At 44.3% G+C, this 18593-nt stretch overlaps 1 protein-coding gene and 1 long non-coding RNA gene across 4 annotated transcripts; one reads left to right on the forward strand and one right to left on the reverse strand.

The window, feature by feature from the left end:
* Positions 1 to 1822: 1822 nt before the first annotated feature.
* kiaa0232 (KIAA0232 ortholog) lies at positions 1823 to 16195 on the forward strand. Of its 2 annotated transcripts, none has more exons than XM_018730349.2 (8): positions 1823 to 2054; positions 6746 to 7242; positions 7411 to 7551; positions 9503 to 9572; positions 10112 to 10196; positions 10339 to 13645; positions 14354 to 14462; positions 14964 to 16195. In XM_018730349.2, the coding sequence occupies exons 2-8, from the start codon at positions 7012 to 7014 to the stop codon at positions 14978 to 14980; spliced, it is 3960 nt and encodes a 1319-aa protein (XP_018585865.1). In that variant the 5' UTR covers positions 1823 to 2054; positions 6746 to 7011; the 3' UTR covers positions 14981 to 16195. The 2 variants fall into 2 exon arrangements, with proteins under 2 accessions (XP_018585865.1, XP_018585866.1); XM_018730350.2 differs by lacking the exon at positions 1823 to 2054 and adding an exon at positions 3404 to 3881.
* Positions 15069 to 18582, reverse strand: LOC108921078 (uncharacterized). Of its 2 annotated transcripts, XR_001965029.2 has the most exons (3): positions 18501 to 18582; positions 18186 to 18351; positions 15069 to 15145 (listed from the first exon to the last, which is right to left on the reverse strand). It is a non-coding gene; the product is annotated as an uncharacterized LOC108921078 (long non-coding RNA). The 2 variants fall into 2 exon arrangements; XR_001965028.2 differs by lacking the exon at positions 15069 to 15145 and having other exon boundaries at positions 16604 to 18351.
* Between the last annotated feature and the right edge of the window lie 11 nt (positions 18583 to 18593).

The following is an 18593-nucleotide window of genomic DNA, read 5'->3' on the forward strand; positions in this document are numbered from 1 at the left end:
ACATAGTGCAGCGAGACTTTATTAAACACATAAACAATAAAAGTTTTCACTGTTAGATTAAAAAATAGTTCCTTGCTGCTATGTTTTACACGTTACTTTCTGGCAAATATCTAGCTGTAAGCGGAGGAAACACCGGCAAGATGAGACTCGACAAATAATAGAGATGCAGGAATGTGGAAAAGTGAGTTTGGAAAAAAAAAAAATCTTCAGGAATCCTATTCACACACACACACATTTTCAGAACCGCTTGTCCCTTACGGGGTCACGGGGAACCGGAGCCTACCCGGCAACACAGGGCGTAAGGCCGGAGAGGGAGGGGACACACCCAGGACGGGACGCCAGTCCATCACAAGGCACCCCAAGCGGGACTCGAACCCCAGACCTACCGGAGAGCAGGACTGCGGTCCAACCCACTGCGCCACTGCACCCCCTCCGAATCCTATTCAGTTTTTCCTTTTTAAATGATGCCCAGAGGTAGGGGAAAGTAACGCTTTTGACCTTCAGTGATTACAGAGCCCTTGCGATAGAAGTAATGTGTGGGAATGTCTTTTTTTTTTTTTTCTTAAATCCAGCACTAATGATACTTGTTGCTTCATTCCTGAATGTAATGGCATCAGCGCAAAAACAACTTGTTGTTATAAAGCACCTTGTTGCAGACAACTCCCTGCACGTGACATGAGATCACGCGGGTTGTGAGGGAAAACACTTTTTTCCAGTGTCCACCATCACTCTCTTGGGATGTTTCCAGTGATGCTGGACAGCATGACTCAGGAGGCTCGAGACGCACAGCTGTACAGGTGGACGGCAGCTGGGACTTGAACTGCGTCCATCAATGTCGATGAGCAGCTGCTGGTGCTGCTGCTGCTGCCGGACCCAAAGGTCGCAGCTTCCACTCCCTCCTCCAGCCGTAGTGTGGTGCAGCGTACAGTACTGTACCCTGAACAGGGTACTTACCCTAAATTGCTCCAGTGAAAAATGACCCAGCAGTGTAAATATATTCTCAGCTGGCTTAACAGTGTCAGCCGCTTTGGAAGAATGTGTCAGATAAACGGATACCTACTGTACTGTACTACTGTCCTTTCTCTACAGAACAAACCGCCGATCGGATCACCAGTGAGTGACAAACGTGCGTTTATGGCTGCGGCTCCTTCACTCCCTTCACTTTAAATGCGAGGAAACAGTAATGTACTCTTATTTATTCTCAGTTACTGGAGAACGTTTCGCCACAAAATAAGCGCGAGACGTACGTGCTGTCGGTCGCTGCTGAAGTCCGTCGCGCGCGTCTCACTCACTGCTGTCCGCAGGCGCGCGATACTTTGTAGCGATTCGGCTACTGTGACGCGGCACCGGACACATATTTACAGTTCTGGTAGCGACGTGCTTTGCAGAAAGTGCGTAGTATAGCAGCGGAAAGCATTAAAATTGAATGAATGTTTCACAAAAACGAACGTATCTACGTCATTCGTTCAAGTAAGCAGTTAAGCGCTGTGCTGGTGGTGGTAAACATGAGCCGCACTCTTCTTTAAAGTGATAACGCGTCGTTAAATGCGGTCGAACGTATTTGCCAAGAACAAAAACGGTGAGAATTCGCTATCTGGGCCGAGCTGCACGTCACACTCATTCACACGCTACAACCCAAAATATTTCGTAACAGGGACTACTTGGCCTTCTGATGCAATCGAAGGCGGAGGGATACAACCTTCTACTAGTAGGACGGACGCCGTTTGCCTTGTTGCCTGGAAACGAGCAGGGAGGGCGGTGCCAATAGCAGCTCTGAGTATGAAACTGCGCCGCTGCGTTTGTCATGTTGGTTCGAGCGGAAGCAGAATGCTGAAAGGGAGTCCGCGCCGTCGACGGAGCCGGAATGTCGTCAGATTCGCGCAGTGCCATATGAACGCGGTGTAGAAACTGGGACTGTCGTACGTCGCCGGTCGGCGTCCATGATACGTAATGCTACTGCGGCGGATTCCGGAGCTCGAGCTGGGAACGGCAGCGGGAGAGCACTAGCCGCTCCGCCTCCTCCTCTTCTTTTTCTTTACCTTTAGTAACGGCAGGTAAGGGCAATATATTTCCATGTTGTCTGCTCTCCCTTGGCATCGAGAGACAGAGTGTGTTACTGTGAGGTAAGCTAGGAGTGTGATGATGAATGTACAGAGCGGGAATTTGTGGCGCATGTTTTGTAAACGTCTCGGGTCTCGGCTGGGTCAGTGAGCCGCCCCTCCTCCTTCTCCTCCTCCTGCTCTCGCCTCACAACAAATAACGACGTTGAACCCCGAGCGGGCCCGGCCTCTCTCGTCTCGTCTCGTCTCGTCCCGTCCGAGCTTCGTTCGCTGCCACCACCGAGCCAGGGCCCGGCCGGATAGTTAGTCAGTGGCTTTGCGCGGAAAGGAGAGGCAGGGTCGTGTCGCGTTTCCCAGTGGCGTGAATCGGGAGCGCGGATCGGATTCGACGGGGGCCAACGGTCACCTGCGCGCGCGCCGAGCAGCTGCGTCAGCGCCCGCCCGCCCGTGTCGTGTGTGGCACCGCGGCGGCAACATCGCGTAAAAATGCCTGGTGTGACGTCCTTAAATAAACAAAACTAAACAAAACATACAAATACAGGTTGGCGAGAGACTTGAATGACTGTCGCTTCGGCCCGTGCCGGTCGGGCGCCGGTTAGTGTCGCGAGCCGGGCTGTCCGCCTGTGTTTGCGCAAGAGACTAGAGGAGCAGCGCGAGCTGCGCGCGTATTATACATATTATTTTTTTTTATTTTTTTATTTTTTCCTCTCCCTCTCCCTATCAGCTGAAAATAAGATTCTGCCGAGTTCTGCTTTTTCATCATGCGCTTCACGAAGTGTGGAGCCGCACGGTTTGAGTGATCGCTCGTCCTCAAGAGTCAGGAGTGCGGCGGGCGGTTGCATGATGATCTCTTTCGCTTTGCAGTGATTGTTTCCCACGAGTGTTTGGGAACCGAAGCGAGGGGCAGTGCGTGCAGCAATGCGGAGAACAATACCATGGTAAAATAGTTGGTGGTGCGTTTCATGCGTGCAACTCTAGTTTGACAGACAGACAAAAATGGGGAACATGATGATGATGATCATGATGCCGGCAAGCGAACTTATGTAAGGCTCTGCTGTGTCTTGCAGTGCCATGTAAAATCATGCCACAAAGCAAGAAGGGCATGGCAAAACCAGGGTAAAGGAGGTACAAACTGGCTATTCTTACAGTTTCGGACCGGCTTGTTGTGTGCGGGTAGCCGAGGCCGGGAGTTATTCGGCGAGATGGCGGTAACAGTTACAGAATGAATGTCAGCGCGGCAGTTCCTGCTGCGGGCCTGGCCGGAGCACGGACATGTCGGTGAGCCACTGTGTGTGTGTGTGTGTGTGTGTGTGTGTGTGTGTGTGTGTGTGTGTTTCGCCTTTTCAAAATCGAGATGTGCACAACGCATGAGCGCATCGGAATATTTGGTACACTTTCGGACATTGGCACGGTTGCCGTAAAGCTCCTTATCTCGCCCTTTCGATGCCTTCTTAAGCGTAACCCATGACGTGCCCTCGTCGCTGAGTGACAGCTGTTTGGACCAATGGAAAGGGCGCAGCTGCCATTTGCTCGCCTCCTAATCCGGCGTCACACGAGGTGTTGGGCGGGGCGAAGCTTTTTTCAGTCTCCTCAACCGAGTGCTTTTTGACAGCGTCCCTGCGCAGCCTGTCAAAGTGCCCAAGGTGAAAAACTTTCTCCGGCGCCGAGCTGCCGTCCTGCTGTCCTGCTGCTGCCATCAAAGCACATTTGTCCCTCCGTGAATAAACTTTCTTTGTGTCATCGGAAGACATTTCCCACATTTCTTGTAAGGGAAGAGTTTTACTCCGTTGCAGAGGATTTCACCCTGTCTGCGTACATCATGTAAGTGTCTGTGACAGATTGAAGCAGTGAGTGATACATACTTGGAATATTTAGGCTGTGGAGTCAGAAACTAGTTAGATGATGGTGTTACTTGCGATAATTCTGTTTCCTTGAATTTACATGCGCGCACACTGCCGTGCTTGGTATGTGCTTTTCACCCAGAGACCAAAGAAATGTGGTATGCAGTACATCGATTCGATATGTAATGGTAGTTATTTCTTTTTAAAATCACCGGTGACTCAGCTGGAACGTGGATTAAAGCCATACCTGTCAGTATGAAGTCACAACATCTGGTTGGATTACATTTCAGGCATGTCAGACACTGGCATTTCATTCATTTCTTAAATAGACTAACAAAACAACATTGTTTCCTGATCTTCTTTTCATGTGTTACAGGTTATTTTCTGTGGGACTGGTCTTTTGGGGTTGCCATAACCCAACAATTGAGAACATAGTTCTTCCAACCATAAATATTTCTGAGTCATCAAGCACCATAGAACTGGAGCATAATACTTCTTCCCTTTACAGTAAAGGTGTACATTCTGTCCTGTGTAATAGCTCATGTGTTCAGCTGTGTACGATGACCTTGGCATCCTTGAAGCTTATTTTTGACTCTGTTGGGAAGACTCTCAGGAAGTCATGATTTGCATGCTGGTGTGTTGTATTGAGCAGTCATTTGAACTGAGCGAGTATCGATTTATTTTTCAACATTCACCCCTGATCAGTCTTTTTTTTTTTTTTTTTTTTCTCCCCTCCCCCCGTGCCTAGAAGACAAATAGGATCATCCCTTACATTTGAAGAATGATTGGTAGAAAACTGCATCCTATTGTTTCTTAATGCTGAAATTTCAGCTTTGTGGCCATCACTTAATGTTAATTTTTCAGTGCTATAATGGGGAAGTTCAGTTTGGTGTTTGCACGTTAAGCCAAACTGTTAGTGTGAGTATATCTCGGCTGTTATGATTTGTTATTCACTTATGAAGTAACTTTTATAAATATTCTTTTAGGCAGTTTAGAGGAATATTTTCTTAGCTAATGACTACTGGTTTCAAAATCACTTACCTGTTTTTACGAACATCACTTTTACACACACACATTTTCTGAACCGCTTGTCCCATACGAGGTCGCGGAGAACCGGAGCCTACCCGGCAACACAGGGCGTAAGGCCGGAGGGGGAGGGGACACACCCGGGACGGGACGCCAGTCCGTCGCAAGGCACCCCAAGCGGGACTCGAACCCCAGACCCGCTGGAGAGCAGGACCCAGTCCAACCCACTGCGCCACCATGCCCCCCACACTTTTATCTTTAAGAAAAACCTTTTCCATTCTCAAAATGGAAAAGGTTTTTCCATTGGCTCCATAAAATTAAGTACATTGTGCAGATTTGTTAAACATTGCTTATGCTACTCTGATATTCTCTGATTCATAACATTTGTTTGAGCAGTGCTAACTATAACTCTGTAGTATTCACCGTGTCATATTTAATAGTCAGACACTGAAATTAGTTTGCTCAGAATCCTTGAGCACTCCATTTGCAACTTGATAAAATGCATTGTGACCATTTTCATTTGCTTCATATGTGCGAGTTTATAATGTGTAAAATTGCTCAGCTCACAGCTGTGTTATTGAGACATATAAAAATACTGCATTGGATTGATGGGGGGTCATTTTGCCAAGTCAGAGGTTTGCAAGTCTGCAGGAAGAAATTGTTGGTGTGGAACAAAATTGTTGTTCTTGCATATAATTTTTCATTTACATATTAACATATGTAATCTGTGTTACATATGTTTATTTTGTAGCGTGAGTATAATTGTTTACCCAGTTTTACATCTCTTTTGGCAGTAGTTCATTCATTTAGGCTTATGGAGGTTGACTGCCTGGTATTTGTCATTTGAGGCCATTTTAAAAGACTTGCTGCTTTCAGAATTTAGAAAGTTAAATTAGTAATTATGGTGCAAATGGAACAAACTGCAGACAAATGATATGGTGAACTTCAGGGGGTTCAAGGGTCTACTGTGTGCAGTGGCCATTGTTGGAATGGAAGTGGAGGCAGAGGGATTGTATAAGCAGTAGGAGGATCTTTTTGCTACCACACTAGTGTGTTTCCCCCCCCCCCCTTTCTTTTTGTGTTGTCTTCTAAGATGTCACTTGGGAGAAAAGTGTCTAAGTGAATTAATGTAAATCTTTCACCAGTTGAGGTCCTGTATGGGAGAAACCAGAGTTGAACTCAGCTTCCTCAGAAAGTAAGTGTTTGGAGTATGCAGGTTGCTGTTGTACAGCATGCAGCCGTGTAAAATATTTTATTTCTATGCAGCTGTGTGGGCTGTGGAATTGACAGGGGATGTCAGTAGATTAATAAGTGAATGAGAGCAACTGGGTTGGTTCTGGAATCAGGCTGGGCTCTTTGGGGTGTGTGTGGTGCAGAGGACTCTAAACAAACAGGTCACCATCATGGACAATGATGCATCACCCTCTAAGTGCCCCCCAGCTAAATGGAGAGCACCTTTAGCAGGCGACTTCAGGTAGCCCAAGTGGACCAGTCATCTGTCACCAGTCGTTAGGCTCTGTAATAAGTTGTTGGTGTGGTAGACATCTTATTTGTCCAAAGTCACCCCCACTTCGCTTGTCTGGTTGCAGTGAAGTGTCTTCTGTCACTACTCTGTATTTTTGCTGCTGTAGTTTCATGCAGTTTTCTATCAGTCATTTATAAATGTGTATGCTTAAAATCTAAATGTACTTAATGTGTTAATTTCCCTCAGATTACATAATGAACGTCTGATAAAATATTTAACGCACTACACCTCATGTGCATGGATGCGTAGGCCTGGTACAATGCTAAGATGTGTTTCTCTGCTCTTTGCTGCAGGTTGTGCCGGTGGAGAGGGTTGTAGCTCAACATGAAGCTCTTTGATTGAGATGCTGTCACCAGAAGAAGCCATGCCTGAAGAGTGAATTTTGTCCCTGCTTACAGCAATAAGTGTGCACATAAAAGGTCTCTACATGATTCTCCATGTAGTCCTATCTCTAAGCATCCTGCTGGAGTGACTCTGCATCCAGATAGGAGTGCCCTGTCTTGCAGCCCTACCCTAATGATGCCGATCGACGTCAAGAATGCCTAACACCTAGAGTCCCATGCGTCCAGTCGGCGTGGAGTCGGACGGCCCTGCTCCCAATAGCTTCCTGAGCCCTTTCACCCCGGGGCCCCTGCCCGCCTCTGAGATGTCTCTCTTGCAGTCACTGGGTCCCGTACAGAGCTGGCTGGGCCAAGAGCTGGAGAAGTGTGGGATCGATGCCATGATCTACACCCGCTATGTCCTCAGCCTGCTGCTGCACGACAGCTATGACTACGACCTGCAGGACCAGGTAGCCTGTGCTGTTGCCTCAGGTTTATGTGCACATTCTTTTCCTTGTGGTTGTAGTGAAGTGATGGCACTTTTCTTTCTTATAAATAATTAAATGTATTTAGAAACTGAATTGTTTGTGGTAAATTGCATGTTCGAATTGAGTGACTTTTGACATCCATGTGCTTAGGAAAATGACATCTTCTTGGGCTGGGAGAAGGGAACTGGTAAGAAATGGGGGAAGAGCAAGAAGAAAGGAGGGACAGACCTGAGTCTGGAGGAAATGAAGAAACAAGCTGCTGTGCAATGCCTGCGTTCTGCATCTGATGAAGTAAGTGCTGTTTTTATTCTAAAAATTCTTTTTAAAAAAAAAAAAAAACATTCCTGGATGGAGTGTTAGCAATCATCACCAATGCACAAATGAGTATTTTCCCATTCATCCTTGCTTTTACATTTTAGAAGATGGCAAATTGAAAAGCATCTCGAAAGGATGATTCCCTAAGAGAACCTTAGTAAGAGCTGTGGTGACTTAGTGTGTGTGTGTTTTTTTTTTTTTTTTTGGTCCAGAAACTTTATTGCAGCTATATCTTATGATGTTTACCATGTGAACTTCTGAGTTGCAGGGACTGGTCACCATTTACAACTGTGATGATACATTGTCTGTTCACAGATTTTGACTATTTCAAATCTTGGTTTTGGAACATCTGTTTACAGATGTTAGTCTTAAGTGACTGTCAAATTTTTGTAGGGTCCCAAACAGCTTAATCACCGTTTTTTTTCTTTTTTTTCTTTCTTTTTTTAAACATGACTACCTAACTATTTGTATACACTTGTTAAAGGATTTTGTACCGGATAGTTTAATCAAATTCCTACATAACATGTTAGAGAAGTTGTCAGTGTGGGTTATAAATGGTTTTTAAAGTATAATGTGTATGGCATCCTTTATGAAGTTTGAAGTCATACTCTGAAGATGTTTGTTGCATTTTATCAGTGGAGTGAGTTGGTAGATTTGTGACTAAAATTAGCGCTGGATATTTGTTAAAATCAATATGCTGTGATATCTTGTCGCCCCGATAAGGTAGACGGGAACAGAGGGGCTGTTATTCTGCTTGTTGATTCTTTTTTTTTCGTTTTAACCCGTTACACGTGGAACAGGATTGCTGCACTGAGCAGGGTCTGCTGCTTGTCAGCTGACTAGCATTAGCACAGTATTGCAACAGGAGTACACAGGGCTGGGGAAAGCTTCCTTTCATTGGGTACAGTGGTAAGACATTGATGTTTTGGGGAAACATTTTTCCTAAGTATAAGGTTTTGTAACTCTTCTCCATAAAGAAGGTTGAGCAGCTGAACTGTAGTGCTTAAGCAGTGCTGTAGTACATTTTCTTGTGATGTGTGTGAAATGTGAGCATGGTGCAGGCCTGCTGTGGAAACGTTTGCTCAAAGGTCCAGCAAACTTGGTGCTCGAACTGAAAGAAAAGCTTTAGTCTAAAATACTTGCATCAAATTTCATTTTTAGAGACCTCAAGGAACTCTTCTGGTACATGGTATACTTTAATTAGAGGTAAACGACAGTATCCAGTGTACGTGAGGGCCTCAGGTGATCATTGCGTACTTCAGTGGAGAGCAGAAGTAGACAGTTGTTCTGTTAGAATGGTGCACGGATTCTTTGTGAAACTTACTGTAATGTTGATGGACAACAAGGCAGTGACCCCGTAATACATTGTGTATATATAACTGAACCAGTCATTGCGTCTTTAGTTTTCAATAACTTTGTTTTCTCCTCATTTGCACTCTGGACTTGCACTCATTTCAGTTGCTGCTGAACTTGAATGATGTGTAAATCATATAGCCAGTTCTGTAATTTTATTGTGTAAAGGTTAATATATTTTCAAATGGAAAATGAGTCAGACTGTACTTAACATCTGATACAAAGCATTGTTTTCCTTAAAATTCAACTGTGTGGAAGGTTGAGCAGTATTGAGCAGTAAACTGCTACTATTGTTTGTATTTTTTTTGCAATAATTTGTAATTTAAGTTTTTATACATATATTTAGTTCTGTGTCAGTGGTTGCTTATAACCAGACATTTTAGATAATTATTGCAGATCTGTGAACACAAAAGGTTTGCTCGTTGCCATGTCTGACAACACAAACAAGCTAACATCAGTTTCTAGTATTTTCACAGGTTCTACCATTTATTGGGCAAAATGGATGTGTTTTCAGAATAGTGCCATCTTTAAGTGCACAGTTTCCTAATAGTGTCCCTTGCCTTCTTACCTACAGAACTCTGGAATTGAAAGTTTGGTTGAGGAGCTTTGCTCCAAACTCAAGGATATCCAGAACAAACAGAAAGGTTTGTATTTGTGCAACGTGTCTGAATTTGTGTCATTATGTATGCTGTTCCTGGTTTGTCTTTGTGTTGAACAGATGTGTACGGTGAAAATAACTTTTGACTTGAGTGCTGGTTTCTCTTTTGCCACTGTGTGTATTGGTTTTTGTTTTGGTTGTTTATTCCACTCTTCTAATTCTGAAAGCATGGTCCAGTTCACATTGTTGGAAATAATTGGTGCTGGTTACGGTTTTCGTTTATGGTTTAGTAGTACAATAGTAATAATCTTAAATTTCAGAAGATGTTTCTGAATAAAGTTCTCATCTAAGTCACTAAGTGTGTAGAGGCTCATTCAGAAAAAAATACCAATAAAGACTGAGATTTGACCTCAGCTTTCTTATATGAAAACCCTTAAATTACAAGGACCAGGGTAACCTAGTCTACATTAGTCCACACCAATTGTGCACTATAAAGTTTTGTAGGGTCTTAATGATTTTTCCTCCCAGTGGCATAGATACGGCAGAGTCTCCCTTCTCTATTCAACTTGTATGTTTGCTTCACAGAAGAAAAACAAATGAACAAGAAATCGGATGGCTCTCAATCTCCTGATCTTGCTGAGTCCCCATCTTCAAAAGACCAGGTGGAAATGTAAGTGACTTTAGTCTCAGTGAATAATAAGGTGTGTTTAAATCAAGGGTTCAGATGTACTTTGTAAATTATTCCTGTAAGTTGCTCTAATTCTTAAATTTTAGGGGTTTCCCCCCCACTCCTTTCTTTTCCTTGGTTACAGGTACTATGAAGCATTTCCACCTTTGTCAGAGAAACCAGTTTGTCTTCAAGAGATTATGACTGTGTGGAACAAGGCCAAAGCATGTGCATACTCCAGTTCATCATCCTCTGCTGTCCCGCAAACGAGCACGGACACCTCCTCTCCCAAGGACTGCAACAGTGAGGGCGAAGCTGCCAAAGACAAGACCACAGAGGCATGCAGCAGTGTCAGTGAAAGGCCCCAGCAGCGACGCAGCAAAAAGGAGAAAGAGAATCGCTATTACAGTGGTATGGCAGAAGAGAGAACGATCTCCAACAAGAGGCAACTGAGACATCGATGTGAGGGTAAATTTCGGCCCCGTTCATGGTCATCTGGGTCCAGCGAGGCAGGGTCGAGCTCCAGTGGGAACCAGGGTGAGTTAAAAACACCTGCCAAGTCCATCAGGATCAGACACAAGTCCAGAGAGGCTAATAGAGGTAAAAAGGGGCGCAATGGTCAGGTGAAGCTTGCACTGAAGGCCGTTGATAGAGATGAACGGAGGAACGTAGGTGGAAGCAGTAGCAGCACTGGAGGCCCACCTAAACAGCAGCTAACCTACAAAAGGGGGAAAAGGCCACTGAAAGAGAGCCGTAAAGATTCTGTCTGTGGAGAAACGAAAGAGTCCAGCTGTGAGACGCGGAACAGAAAAGAGTACATGGAAGAACCCCTGTGGTACACGGAACCGATCACAGAATATTTTGCACCTTGCAACAGAAGAAGCAAGCTTGAGACAAAGTATCGCAACAGACTGGATTCACATGAAGGTCTGCCTGCATCAGCTGACATGGAGCAGCTGTCAGAGAGGATGCAAGGGATCTGCATCGGTAATGCAACCTTCCAGAGAACGTACCTTGCAGCTGGAACTTTCGTTGACGGGCACTTTGTAGAGATGCCTGGAGACATTGATGAGGCTGCTGAACTCAATGGGACCTCAACCTGCCCTCCACCAGAGGATAGTAGAGATTTAGATGACGAGCATCTGTCTGAATTCACTCACTTCTATGAAGTTGACATTTATCAATCCATATTGGATCCTAGTGCCTCAGACTCGGTACAAGAGAGTCGGATCTTAAGCATGATCCGACAGAAAAGCAAAGAGCAAAAAGACTTTGAGGCAGAATGTTGTTTAGTGTTAGATGGCCCTGAGCTGCAAGGGGAAAGTGCAATAAGGGCGGATTCACAAAGAACTTTTGTCGCTGATGGGTTTTACATGCAAGATATGGAAAATATAGCTCAAGTATGGGAATGTTATTCATCCTCTAGTTCTGAAGATATCGACGGAGAAAGCTTTGCAGGTGACTCTCCCGTTCATCTCTCCCCCGTTCTGGATAGCACAGTATTCAATGCAAGCAGGCTGCCCGGAAACATAGAAGAGTACCTTTCAGAGGCAAATGAGGCCCCTGGTTTGAACTCTTCTTGCTTTTCTCTTTTTGAGGTGCAATACGATAGTCCTACCCTTCCTTTTCCCTGCGACTCGCTCACCATTGGTCATGACAACACGGATTCAAATAGCTGTCTAGATCCACTTGGAAACAAACGGTCTCGCTTGCTAATATGGACCAAAAATAGTGCCTTCGATGAAACTGAACACTGTTCTAATCTTTCAACACGTACATGTAGTCCATGGTCACATTCAGAAGAAACGCGTTCAGATAATGAGCAAATTAATGTGCAGTCAGAGGAGATGGCACCATTTGGAAATGAAAAAATTAATTGTATAGTCCCATCCATCTCAACTAGATATCTAGAAGATGAGCTCTTAGACTTCCTACAAGAAGATGCCAGCGTACAACGTGACGAGAGTAGCATGGGCTCGTTGTCCAGTCAGATGTTCAAAAAGAAATCCAAATTGGAGTCAATTTGTGGAATACCGCTGGAACAGGATGAGAGCAAACACGCTGCTGGCATTTTCACAGAAGACACAAACCAACAGAGTGAAAACTACAGCTCAGGGATAATTAAGGACATTTGGACAACTATTGGAGACAGAGATTCCGTACCAATTCGAGGAGAAAGGTCTGATGAGGGATTGTTCTCAGAGGAGATAAATAATTACCATTGCTGTTGTTTAGATGTAGAGACTAAGCGAGGGCCAGATCAGGGGCCTCAGAAAATGGCAGTGCAGCGCCTGGAATATCACCTGTGGGAGGGTCAAAATGAAGAGCAGGTGCTATCAAAAAACGAGCTGTCTAAGGTGGACGGCGGGGATTACATGACGCCGTCCAAACCCTGGGATGTGAGCCCTGAGAAGGACAACACGTTCATTCTGGGAGGGGTATACGGAGAGTTGAAGACGTTCGGCAGTGATGGGGACTGGGCTGTCGTGCCCCCCGGCAGTGCCCGGGGCAGTCTTTTGCAGTGTGCCGCCGCCAGCGCATCGGATGTGGTTACTATCGCTGGCACTGATGTCTTCATGAATACAGGCAGCTGCTTTGCCCCAGGCCACAAACCGCTGTGGAGGCCCTTGGTCTCTTTTGGGCAGTGTGACCAGGCGACAAAGGGGGGAGAGGATGGATTAAATAAGGGATTCTCTTTAATCTTCCATGAAGATTTACTAGGAACGTGTGGCAGCCTACATGGTGAGGAACCGGGGTTAGATTACGCGTTCTCGTCTTTTGACCTGAACAACCCGTTCTCTCAAGTCCTTCACGTGGAGTGTTCCTTTGAGCCTGAAGACATGGCATCATTCAGCCCAGGCTTCAAGCCCAAATCTATATTATGCTCAGATTCAGAGAGTGAAAGTTTCCATCCACGGATTTATGGCATCAACAGGACCCAGTACCGGGCGATTCGCATCTCACCCAGGACTCATTTTCGGCCTATATCTGCCTCAGAGCTTTCCCCGGGAGGCGGGAGTGAGTCCGAGGCGGAGTCGGAGAAAGAAGAGATGAGCCTTCCTGTCCTTGCTCAGGCGGACGTATTTGACGACCCCCAGGCTGACCTCAAACCACTGGAGGAAGACGCTGAATGCGAGGGCCCATACTACGGGAAGTCTGAACTTGAATCTGGTAAATTTCTACCCAGATTAAAGAAGTCTGGCATGGAAAAGAGTGCCCAGACCTCCTTAGATTCGCAGGAGGGCTCCGGCACCCTTTTGCCCATAGCTGAGCAAGAGATTTGCTTAGACTGCGAGACTGCGGCGCCGGCGGTGAGCGGGCAAGTTCAAAACTCTGCTGAAAAGATTCAAACGGAAGAATCTTGCAGCAAAACAGACGCGTGTCAATGTCCAGTGGCGACTCGAGTTGCCCACTTTGGTGAAGCTTTTGACTTTGCTGAAGATTTGCAGAGGGTAAGAATTTAACTTTTTGCTGTCACGTTAATGGTGATGCTCCAGTGTGGCTCACGGGGTAAAAGTGCCATATTAAATGTATTCTGCAAACACTTTCTGATTTTACTAGGTCAAAGGAAATGTGCTTAGCAAAGAAAATATTTGGGCGACATTTTCCACCAGAGCTGTTCTGGACTTGCATATTGTTGTAAATATGTAACATGACTTAAATAATATGTGGAATTTTATTTGGTTACATTTTCAGTAGTATCTTAACAGTAAAGTGTTTCAAAAAGCAATATCCAGTCCGATGCAGCATTGCTTGCCTGTGAAGGATTTTTGTGCTTTATGATCACTCCTTCAAATGTGAAGTGTAGCTAAATGATTTTTATTTTTGTGTACTTTCAATTGGAAAACTGTTTTTGACTAACTGTGGATGAAAGATTTTACTTCATGCAGGCTTTTTAAAAATTTTGTCTTTCAAAAAGGAGCTGAAGATATGATTATGACTTAATGCATTGTAGACCCACTGCAAAGATGCTAATGGCTATAGCAACCAAATGCTGTAAAGCTGGTATCTGAGATCACTATAAATTCTAGGGCAGTATGATAACGTGGGCTTTGGGTGCTGATTGTAGTGGTTTTTAGAGAAATGACTACATTTTCATTGAATAATGTTTAGAAAATGTTTCCTGGGGTTAATCCCCCCCATTGTTTACCTTCCCTTAGTTTCCTCTGCTAAATGTTGGTGCACAGGGAAGCACTGGTAGCCAGAAAGAGGAGTGCTGGTGGCAGAACACACTTTGTTCTCCTCTCTTTCCTGGGACTCAGTGTACAGGTAAGCTTAATAGTTGTACTAACTCTGGGGCAGTAGGACAACTGGAATTTGCTGCAAGTTTCCTAATAAAAAGAACAAAATGGACAAGAATAATCGATTTTGACATGGCTTATGAATATATGTCTAGTGCTTGGCAATTTAAATGCCGCGTACTCTCCTCAATTCACAGCTGAAATGATGCACAGTACTGATTCATTGCAGCTTGCGTAGCTGTGAGCGTGTAGCAGAAAGCCTTAGACTGTTTTTATAATATACCTTTTGTATATTATCACAGAAATGGGGGTGACAAAGGATGGTGGTATGACGGTTTTTCCTTTACCAAATGATCTAAATTTCACAATACTTCGTCAAAGGTGGACCAAAAGGAGTACATGAAAAGTGCAGTTTTGAACTGCATAAGTGTATACACAAACAATATGGGTTTTGCCAAACAGCTGTTGTCATGCTGGGCGTGTGTCCTCAGTGGGGCTGGGTTCTCATGTCCAGCTCTGTATGTTTCAGGGAGCAGCAACATGTGAGAGCTGCTCTGCTCCAGGGAGACGAGGAGCCCCTGGCCAGGCTTAATGGCCTCCAAAGGCGGCTTCTGCTCGAGGGGCCCTCGTGGACCAGGAAACTCATGAGCCGCCTGCACCATGGACCTCTTCCCAACATCTCCAACCCTGCTGATTTTCACTACCTTGAAGCTAGTAAAAAAAAGGCATAAAAAAAAATCTGTTCAAATGATGCAGCATTTGAAAGAGTCTTTTAGTTTTATTTAGATTTCTTCAGAAATGAATCATTAAAATAAAGTTCACCGTTAGGCACTAGGGATAATTAATTTTTCCTCATTGGTTTTCCCAATCTCTTTGCTTTTGAAGTAGGATACTGGTAGTTGTGGTGTCCGAATGGTTGTGCATGTGCCCGTCTAACTAGTCCCCGCTGCTTCCTTTATGGTGTAACTGCTACAATTTCCATCATTTGACTGTGATGATGGTGCGCAGAATGCCATCTGAAAGCTGCTGCTTGTAATTTCTTGCATGCTGTTCAGAAGAGCCTGCTTCTGTGTCGTCACTTCGGGGGTTCCTAAGCTGTGCCTTTCTGAGTGCAGGGTGGGAGATAACAGGCATGCAGGTTTCTGTTGGGAGAATGTTGGCTCTCATCATGATGCCCTCAAGTGTGTAAAGGTTGTTTTCTATGAAAAGGGTTTGGTTCATGCAATGCTACATTTTTTTCCCTAATGTTAAATAACAAATGCAAAAATGTCCAGGAAGGAAGAATTTGTGTTTCATTTAGTAACTAACAGTCCTTTACAGTAAGTTCTTGCGAGCCACTGTAGTCCCATTTTGAAATTCAAATTTTTTTTCCTAACCTCAATATTAAAAACAAATCGGTGCTATGACAAAATTATCTAGAAGGCGTCTGTAGCAGTTGCAGCTGGATATTGTGGCTGTGATTCTGTAGGTCCCGTAGCTTTGTTTGTTGTTATTGCAGAGTGTAAGGATCACTTGATATCTATATATATATATATAAAAAAAAAAAAATCATTGTGTGACTGCTGTAATGGCTCGCTTTGTGTGGCTTGGTTTTCTTCAAAGATATTTTTTACATTGCGAGTTTGCAGAATTACATAATAGACACCTTTTGGGTTTTATATTAACAAGTTGCAACAAACTTAAACTGTGTGCAGAGGGTCTCTTCCCCTTTTCACAAAAAAAATTGCTGGTGTGCCTGTGTCACATCATATTATGTCTTTGTTTTCAGCAGGCAGATGGCCCACAAGTTCAAAAGGCAGTAGATACTGGAAGACAAATTCAAACACTACCAAACTTAGGGGAACTTTTGTGTTACAAAAAAAAAAACTTAAAAGCAGGTATTCTCATAAAGGTACAAAAGTTGTTTGAGGTGTGTTTTTTTTTTTTTTTTTTATTTTTTTTTTTTATTTTATTTTTTTTATTTTAATTAAATCCCTAGTATACAGAATCATTGTTTATGTATGTGTGTTAAAATTTGGGATTTATTTTGACACTGCTTTGAGTGTATAAAAACTTAACATGGAGATCAGTTTGAATGTTTATATATGCAAACGCATTTACGTAAATGCAAATTAATTTATGCCCTACCCTGTTGTGCACTAGATAATCAAGACAGTTTGGTGTTATTTGAAAAATTAATGGCCTGTGCTTTGAAGATTCTTTTAAGTCACAGACTCCATGCTCAGTACATATCTTAATATGCCACAGAAATTAATTTTATAATTGCTTGCTCTCAAAAGAGAATCATTCTGCATTATTACAAGACACTGAAGACCTTTTAGAAACATTGAGCAACAGTAAGCAGTCTCATTTCACCTGACCCTTCTAGAGCCCCAACAGTTGCATTTGTTCTGTGAAGTGTCTCTTGTACCGTCCCACAGCTTGAGTCTGTTATAAATTGATGTGTGGTCACAGTCCAGAGATGGTTCCCTTCATCTGAAACATGGATCCCCCGTGTTGAAAACCTGTTTTCAAACAAGCACTTCTTTGCACTGTTTGCAGTGAAATTCATGTACAGGCTGTACACAGCTGTCCTGGTGTGGTGGCCTGGGCCTTTGAATTGGCTCAACTACAAACTAGTGCCAGATCAACTACATGCTTCCACATGAAGGGAATGACTGCATTATTTATAATGAGCATTATTGTTATAACACTCAGCATTTTGTGTTTTACTTGTACTATTTTATTGACAGATTTCTTTAGTGTTTCTTTATCTCTAAGCTTCCTGTACAGCTCATAGTGTTACAACTTCTGCAACAGGAGAACTGCAACCGACTACGAGTTGTAAGCAACGTGGTGGCGTATGCAGCAGTGTGACATGCACAGGAGTGTACTGAGAGTGGTCTATTGTTCCATCCAGTTTATTTTGCATGAATCTTATTTTTGAGTGCGGAACAGCTTTAAAAGTCATGGAGTGTCCTCCAGTAGATGCCGCATGCTAACATCACACTCCGGCACCAGCAAATTGAGATTAAAAAGAGAAAAAGGAAAAAAGTTAAAATGGTAGTTACTGTTATTTTTATTTTACTTTGTGTGCTTGAGATGGTGTATGTATTTTTGCGTGAGAGACCAAGTCACGTTACTCACGTGGGTGTTTGAAGGAATACACATGGCCACGTTTTTTTTGTTCTTAGTTTTCCTCTCCATCTCTCAATCATCCATCTTTAAAGGGATGACTGCAGAGAGAGCTCAAATTGGGTTGGCGTATGCATGAGGAACTATTTTGGAAAGACTGAACAGCTGAGTTCACTGCACTGCACTGCGGCCCCAAACACGGCGAGCGCAGCACCGAACGGCCGAGTTGTCCTTTTGATCACCATTCCTTGTTGGCCAGGGCCCCAGCGCCCCATTCCCCCGACCTGGCTTCTCAAGTGCTTGTACTGTTCTCAGTTCATTGTGTGCCCCTCAGTAAATTATTTTGTTTCATTGTGGAGTTTAACATCTAATAAAGAAATAAACCAATGAACGCTGCCTTCTCATTCTGCTCGTTTGTTCAAATGCCAGGCACTGCTGGGACATCATAGCGCTCTTCAGAGTTGCGCTGTAAGGAGACCCGTAATTAGTAGGGTGCTCTGATTCCCCACAGCGCTGAGTGAGAAGCGAACGACGGATACGGGGGAATCGCAGCAGGCAGGGCTGGCTGAGGCCTTTTGTTAACATTAAGTTTTGTGGCTGAAAGGGCATCAGACATGTCATCAGTTGTGTACTGCACCTTCGGTGTCAGCAGCAGAAGAAATCCAAAGGGACTCGGGAGTGTAGCAAATTAGGGGAAACAAGTACCCCAGCAGCTGGGTGTTTTGCCTTCAGTTAGGAGTGTCAGTCCGTCAGTGCTGAGTGGGTGTTGGCAGTTGGGTTCAGTGCAGACCAGCAGACGACCGCTGGGAGAGACACAAACAAGGTTGCAAACCGACACAGCTACAGACTCGTCATACATTCTGAGTGTAGTTACTGTGAATGAATGTCTTTAAAGTAGAGATACTAAATTTTCCTGAAACCATGACTATAAAAGTTGTGACTGCCGCTGTACCTGCTACTCCTCTCCTCATTTTCGTCATGAAGACGACAAGCTCAAGCTTCTCCTGCCGCCACGGCCACTTCCGGAAGTGAAGAAGGTCGTTCG

This window comes from Scleropages formosus, chromosome 1 (genome assembly GCF_900964775.1).
Source record: "Scleropages formosus chromosome 1, fSclFor1.1, whole genome shotgun sequence".
NCBI lineage: Eukaryota > Metazoa > Chordata > Actinopteri > Osteoglossiformes > Osteoglossidae > Scleropages > Scleropages formosus.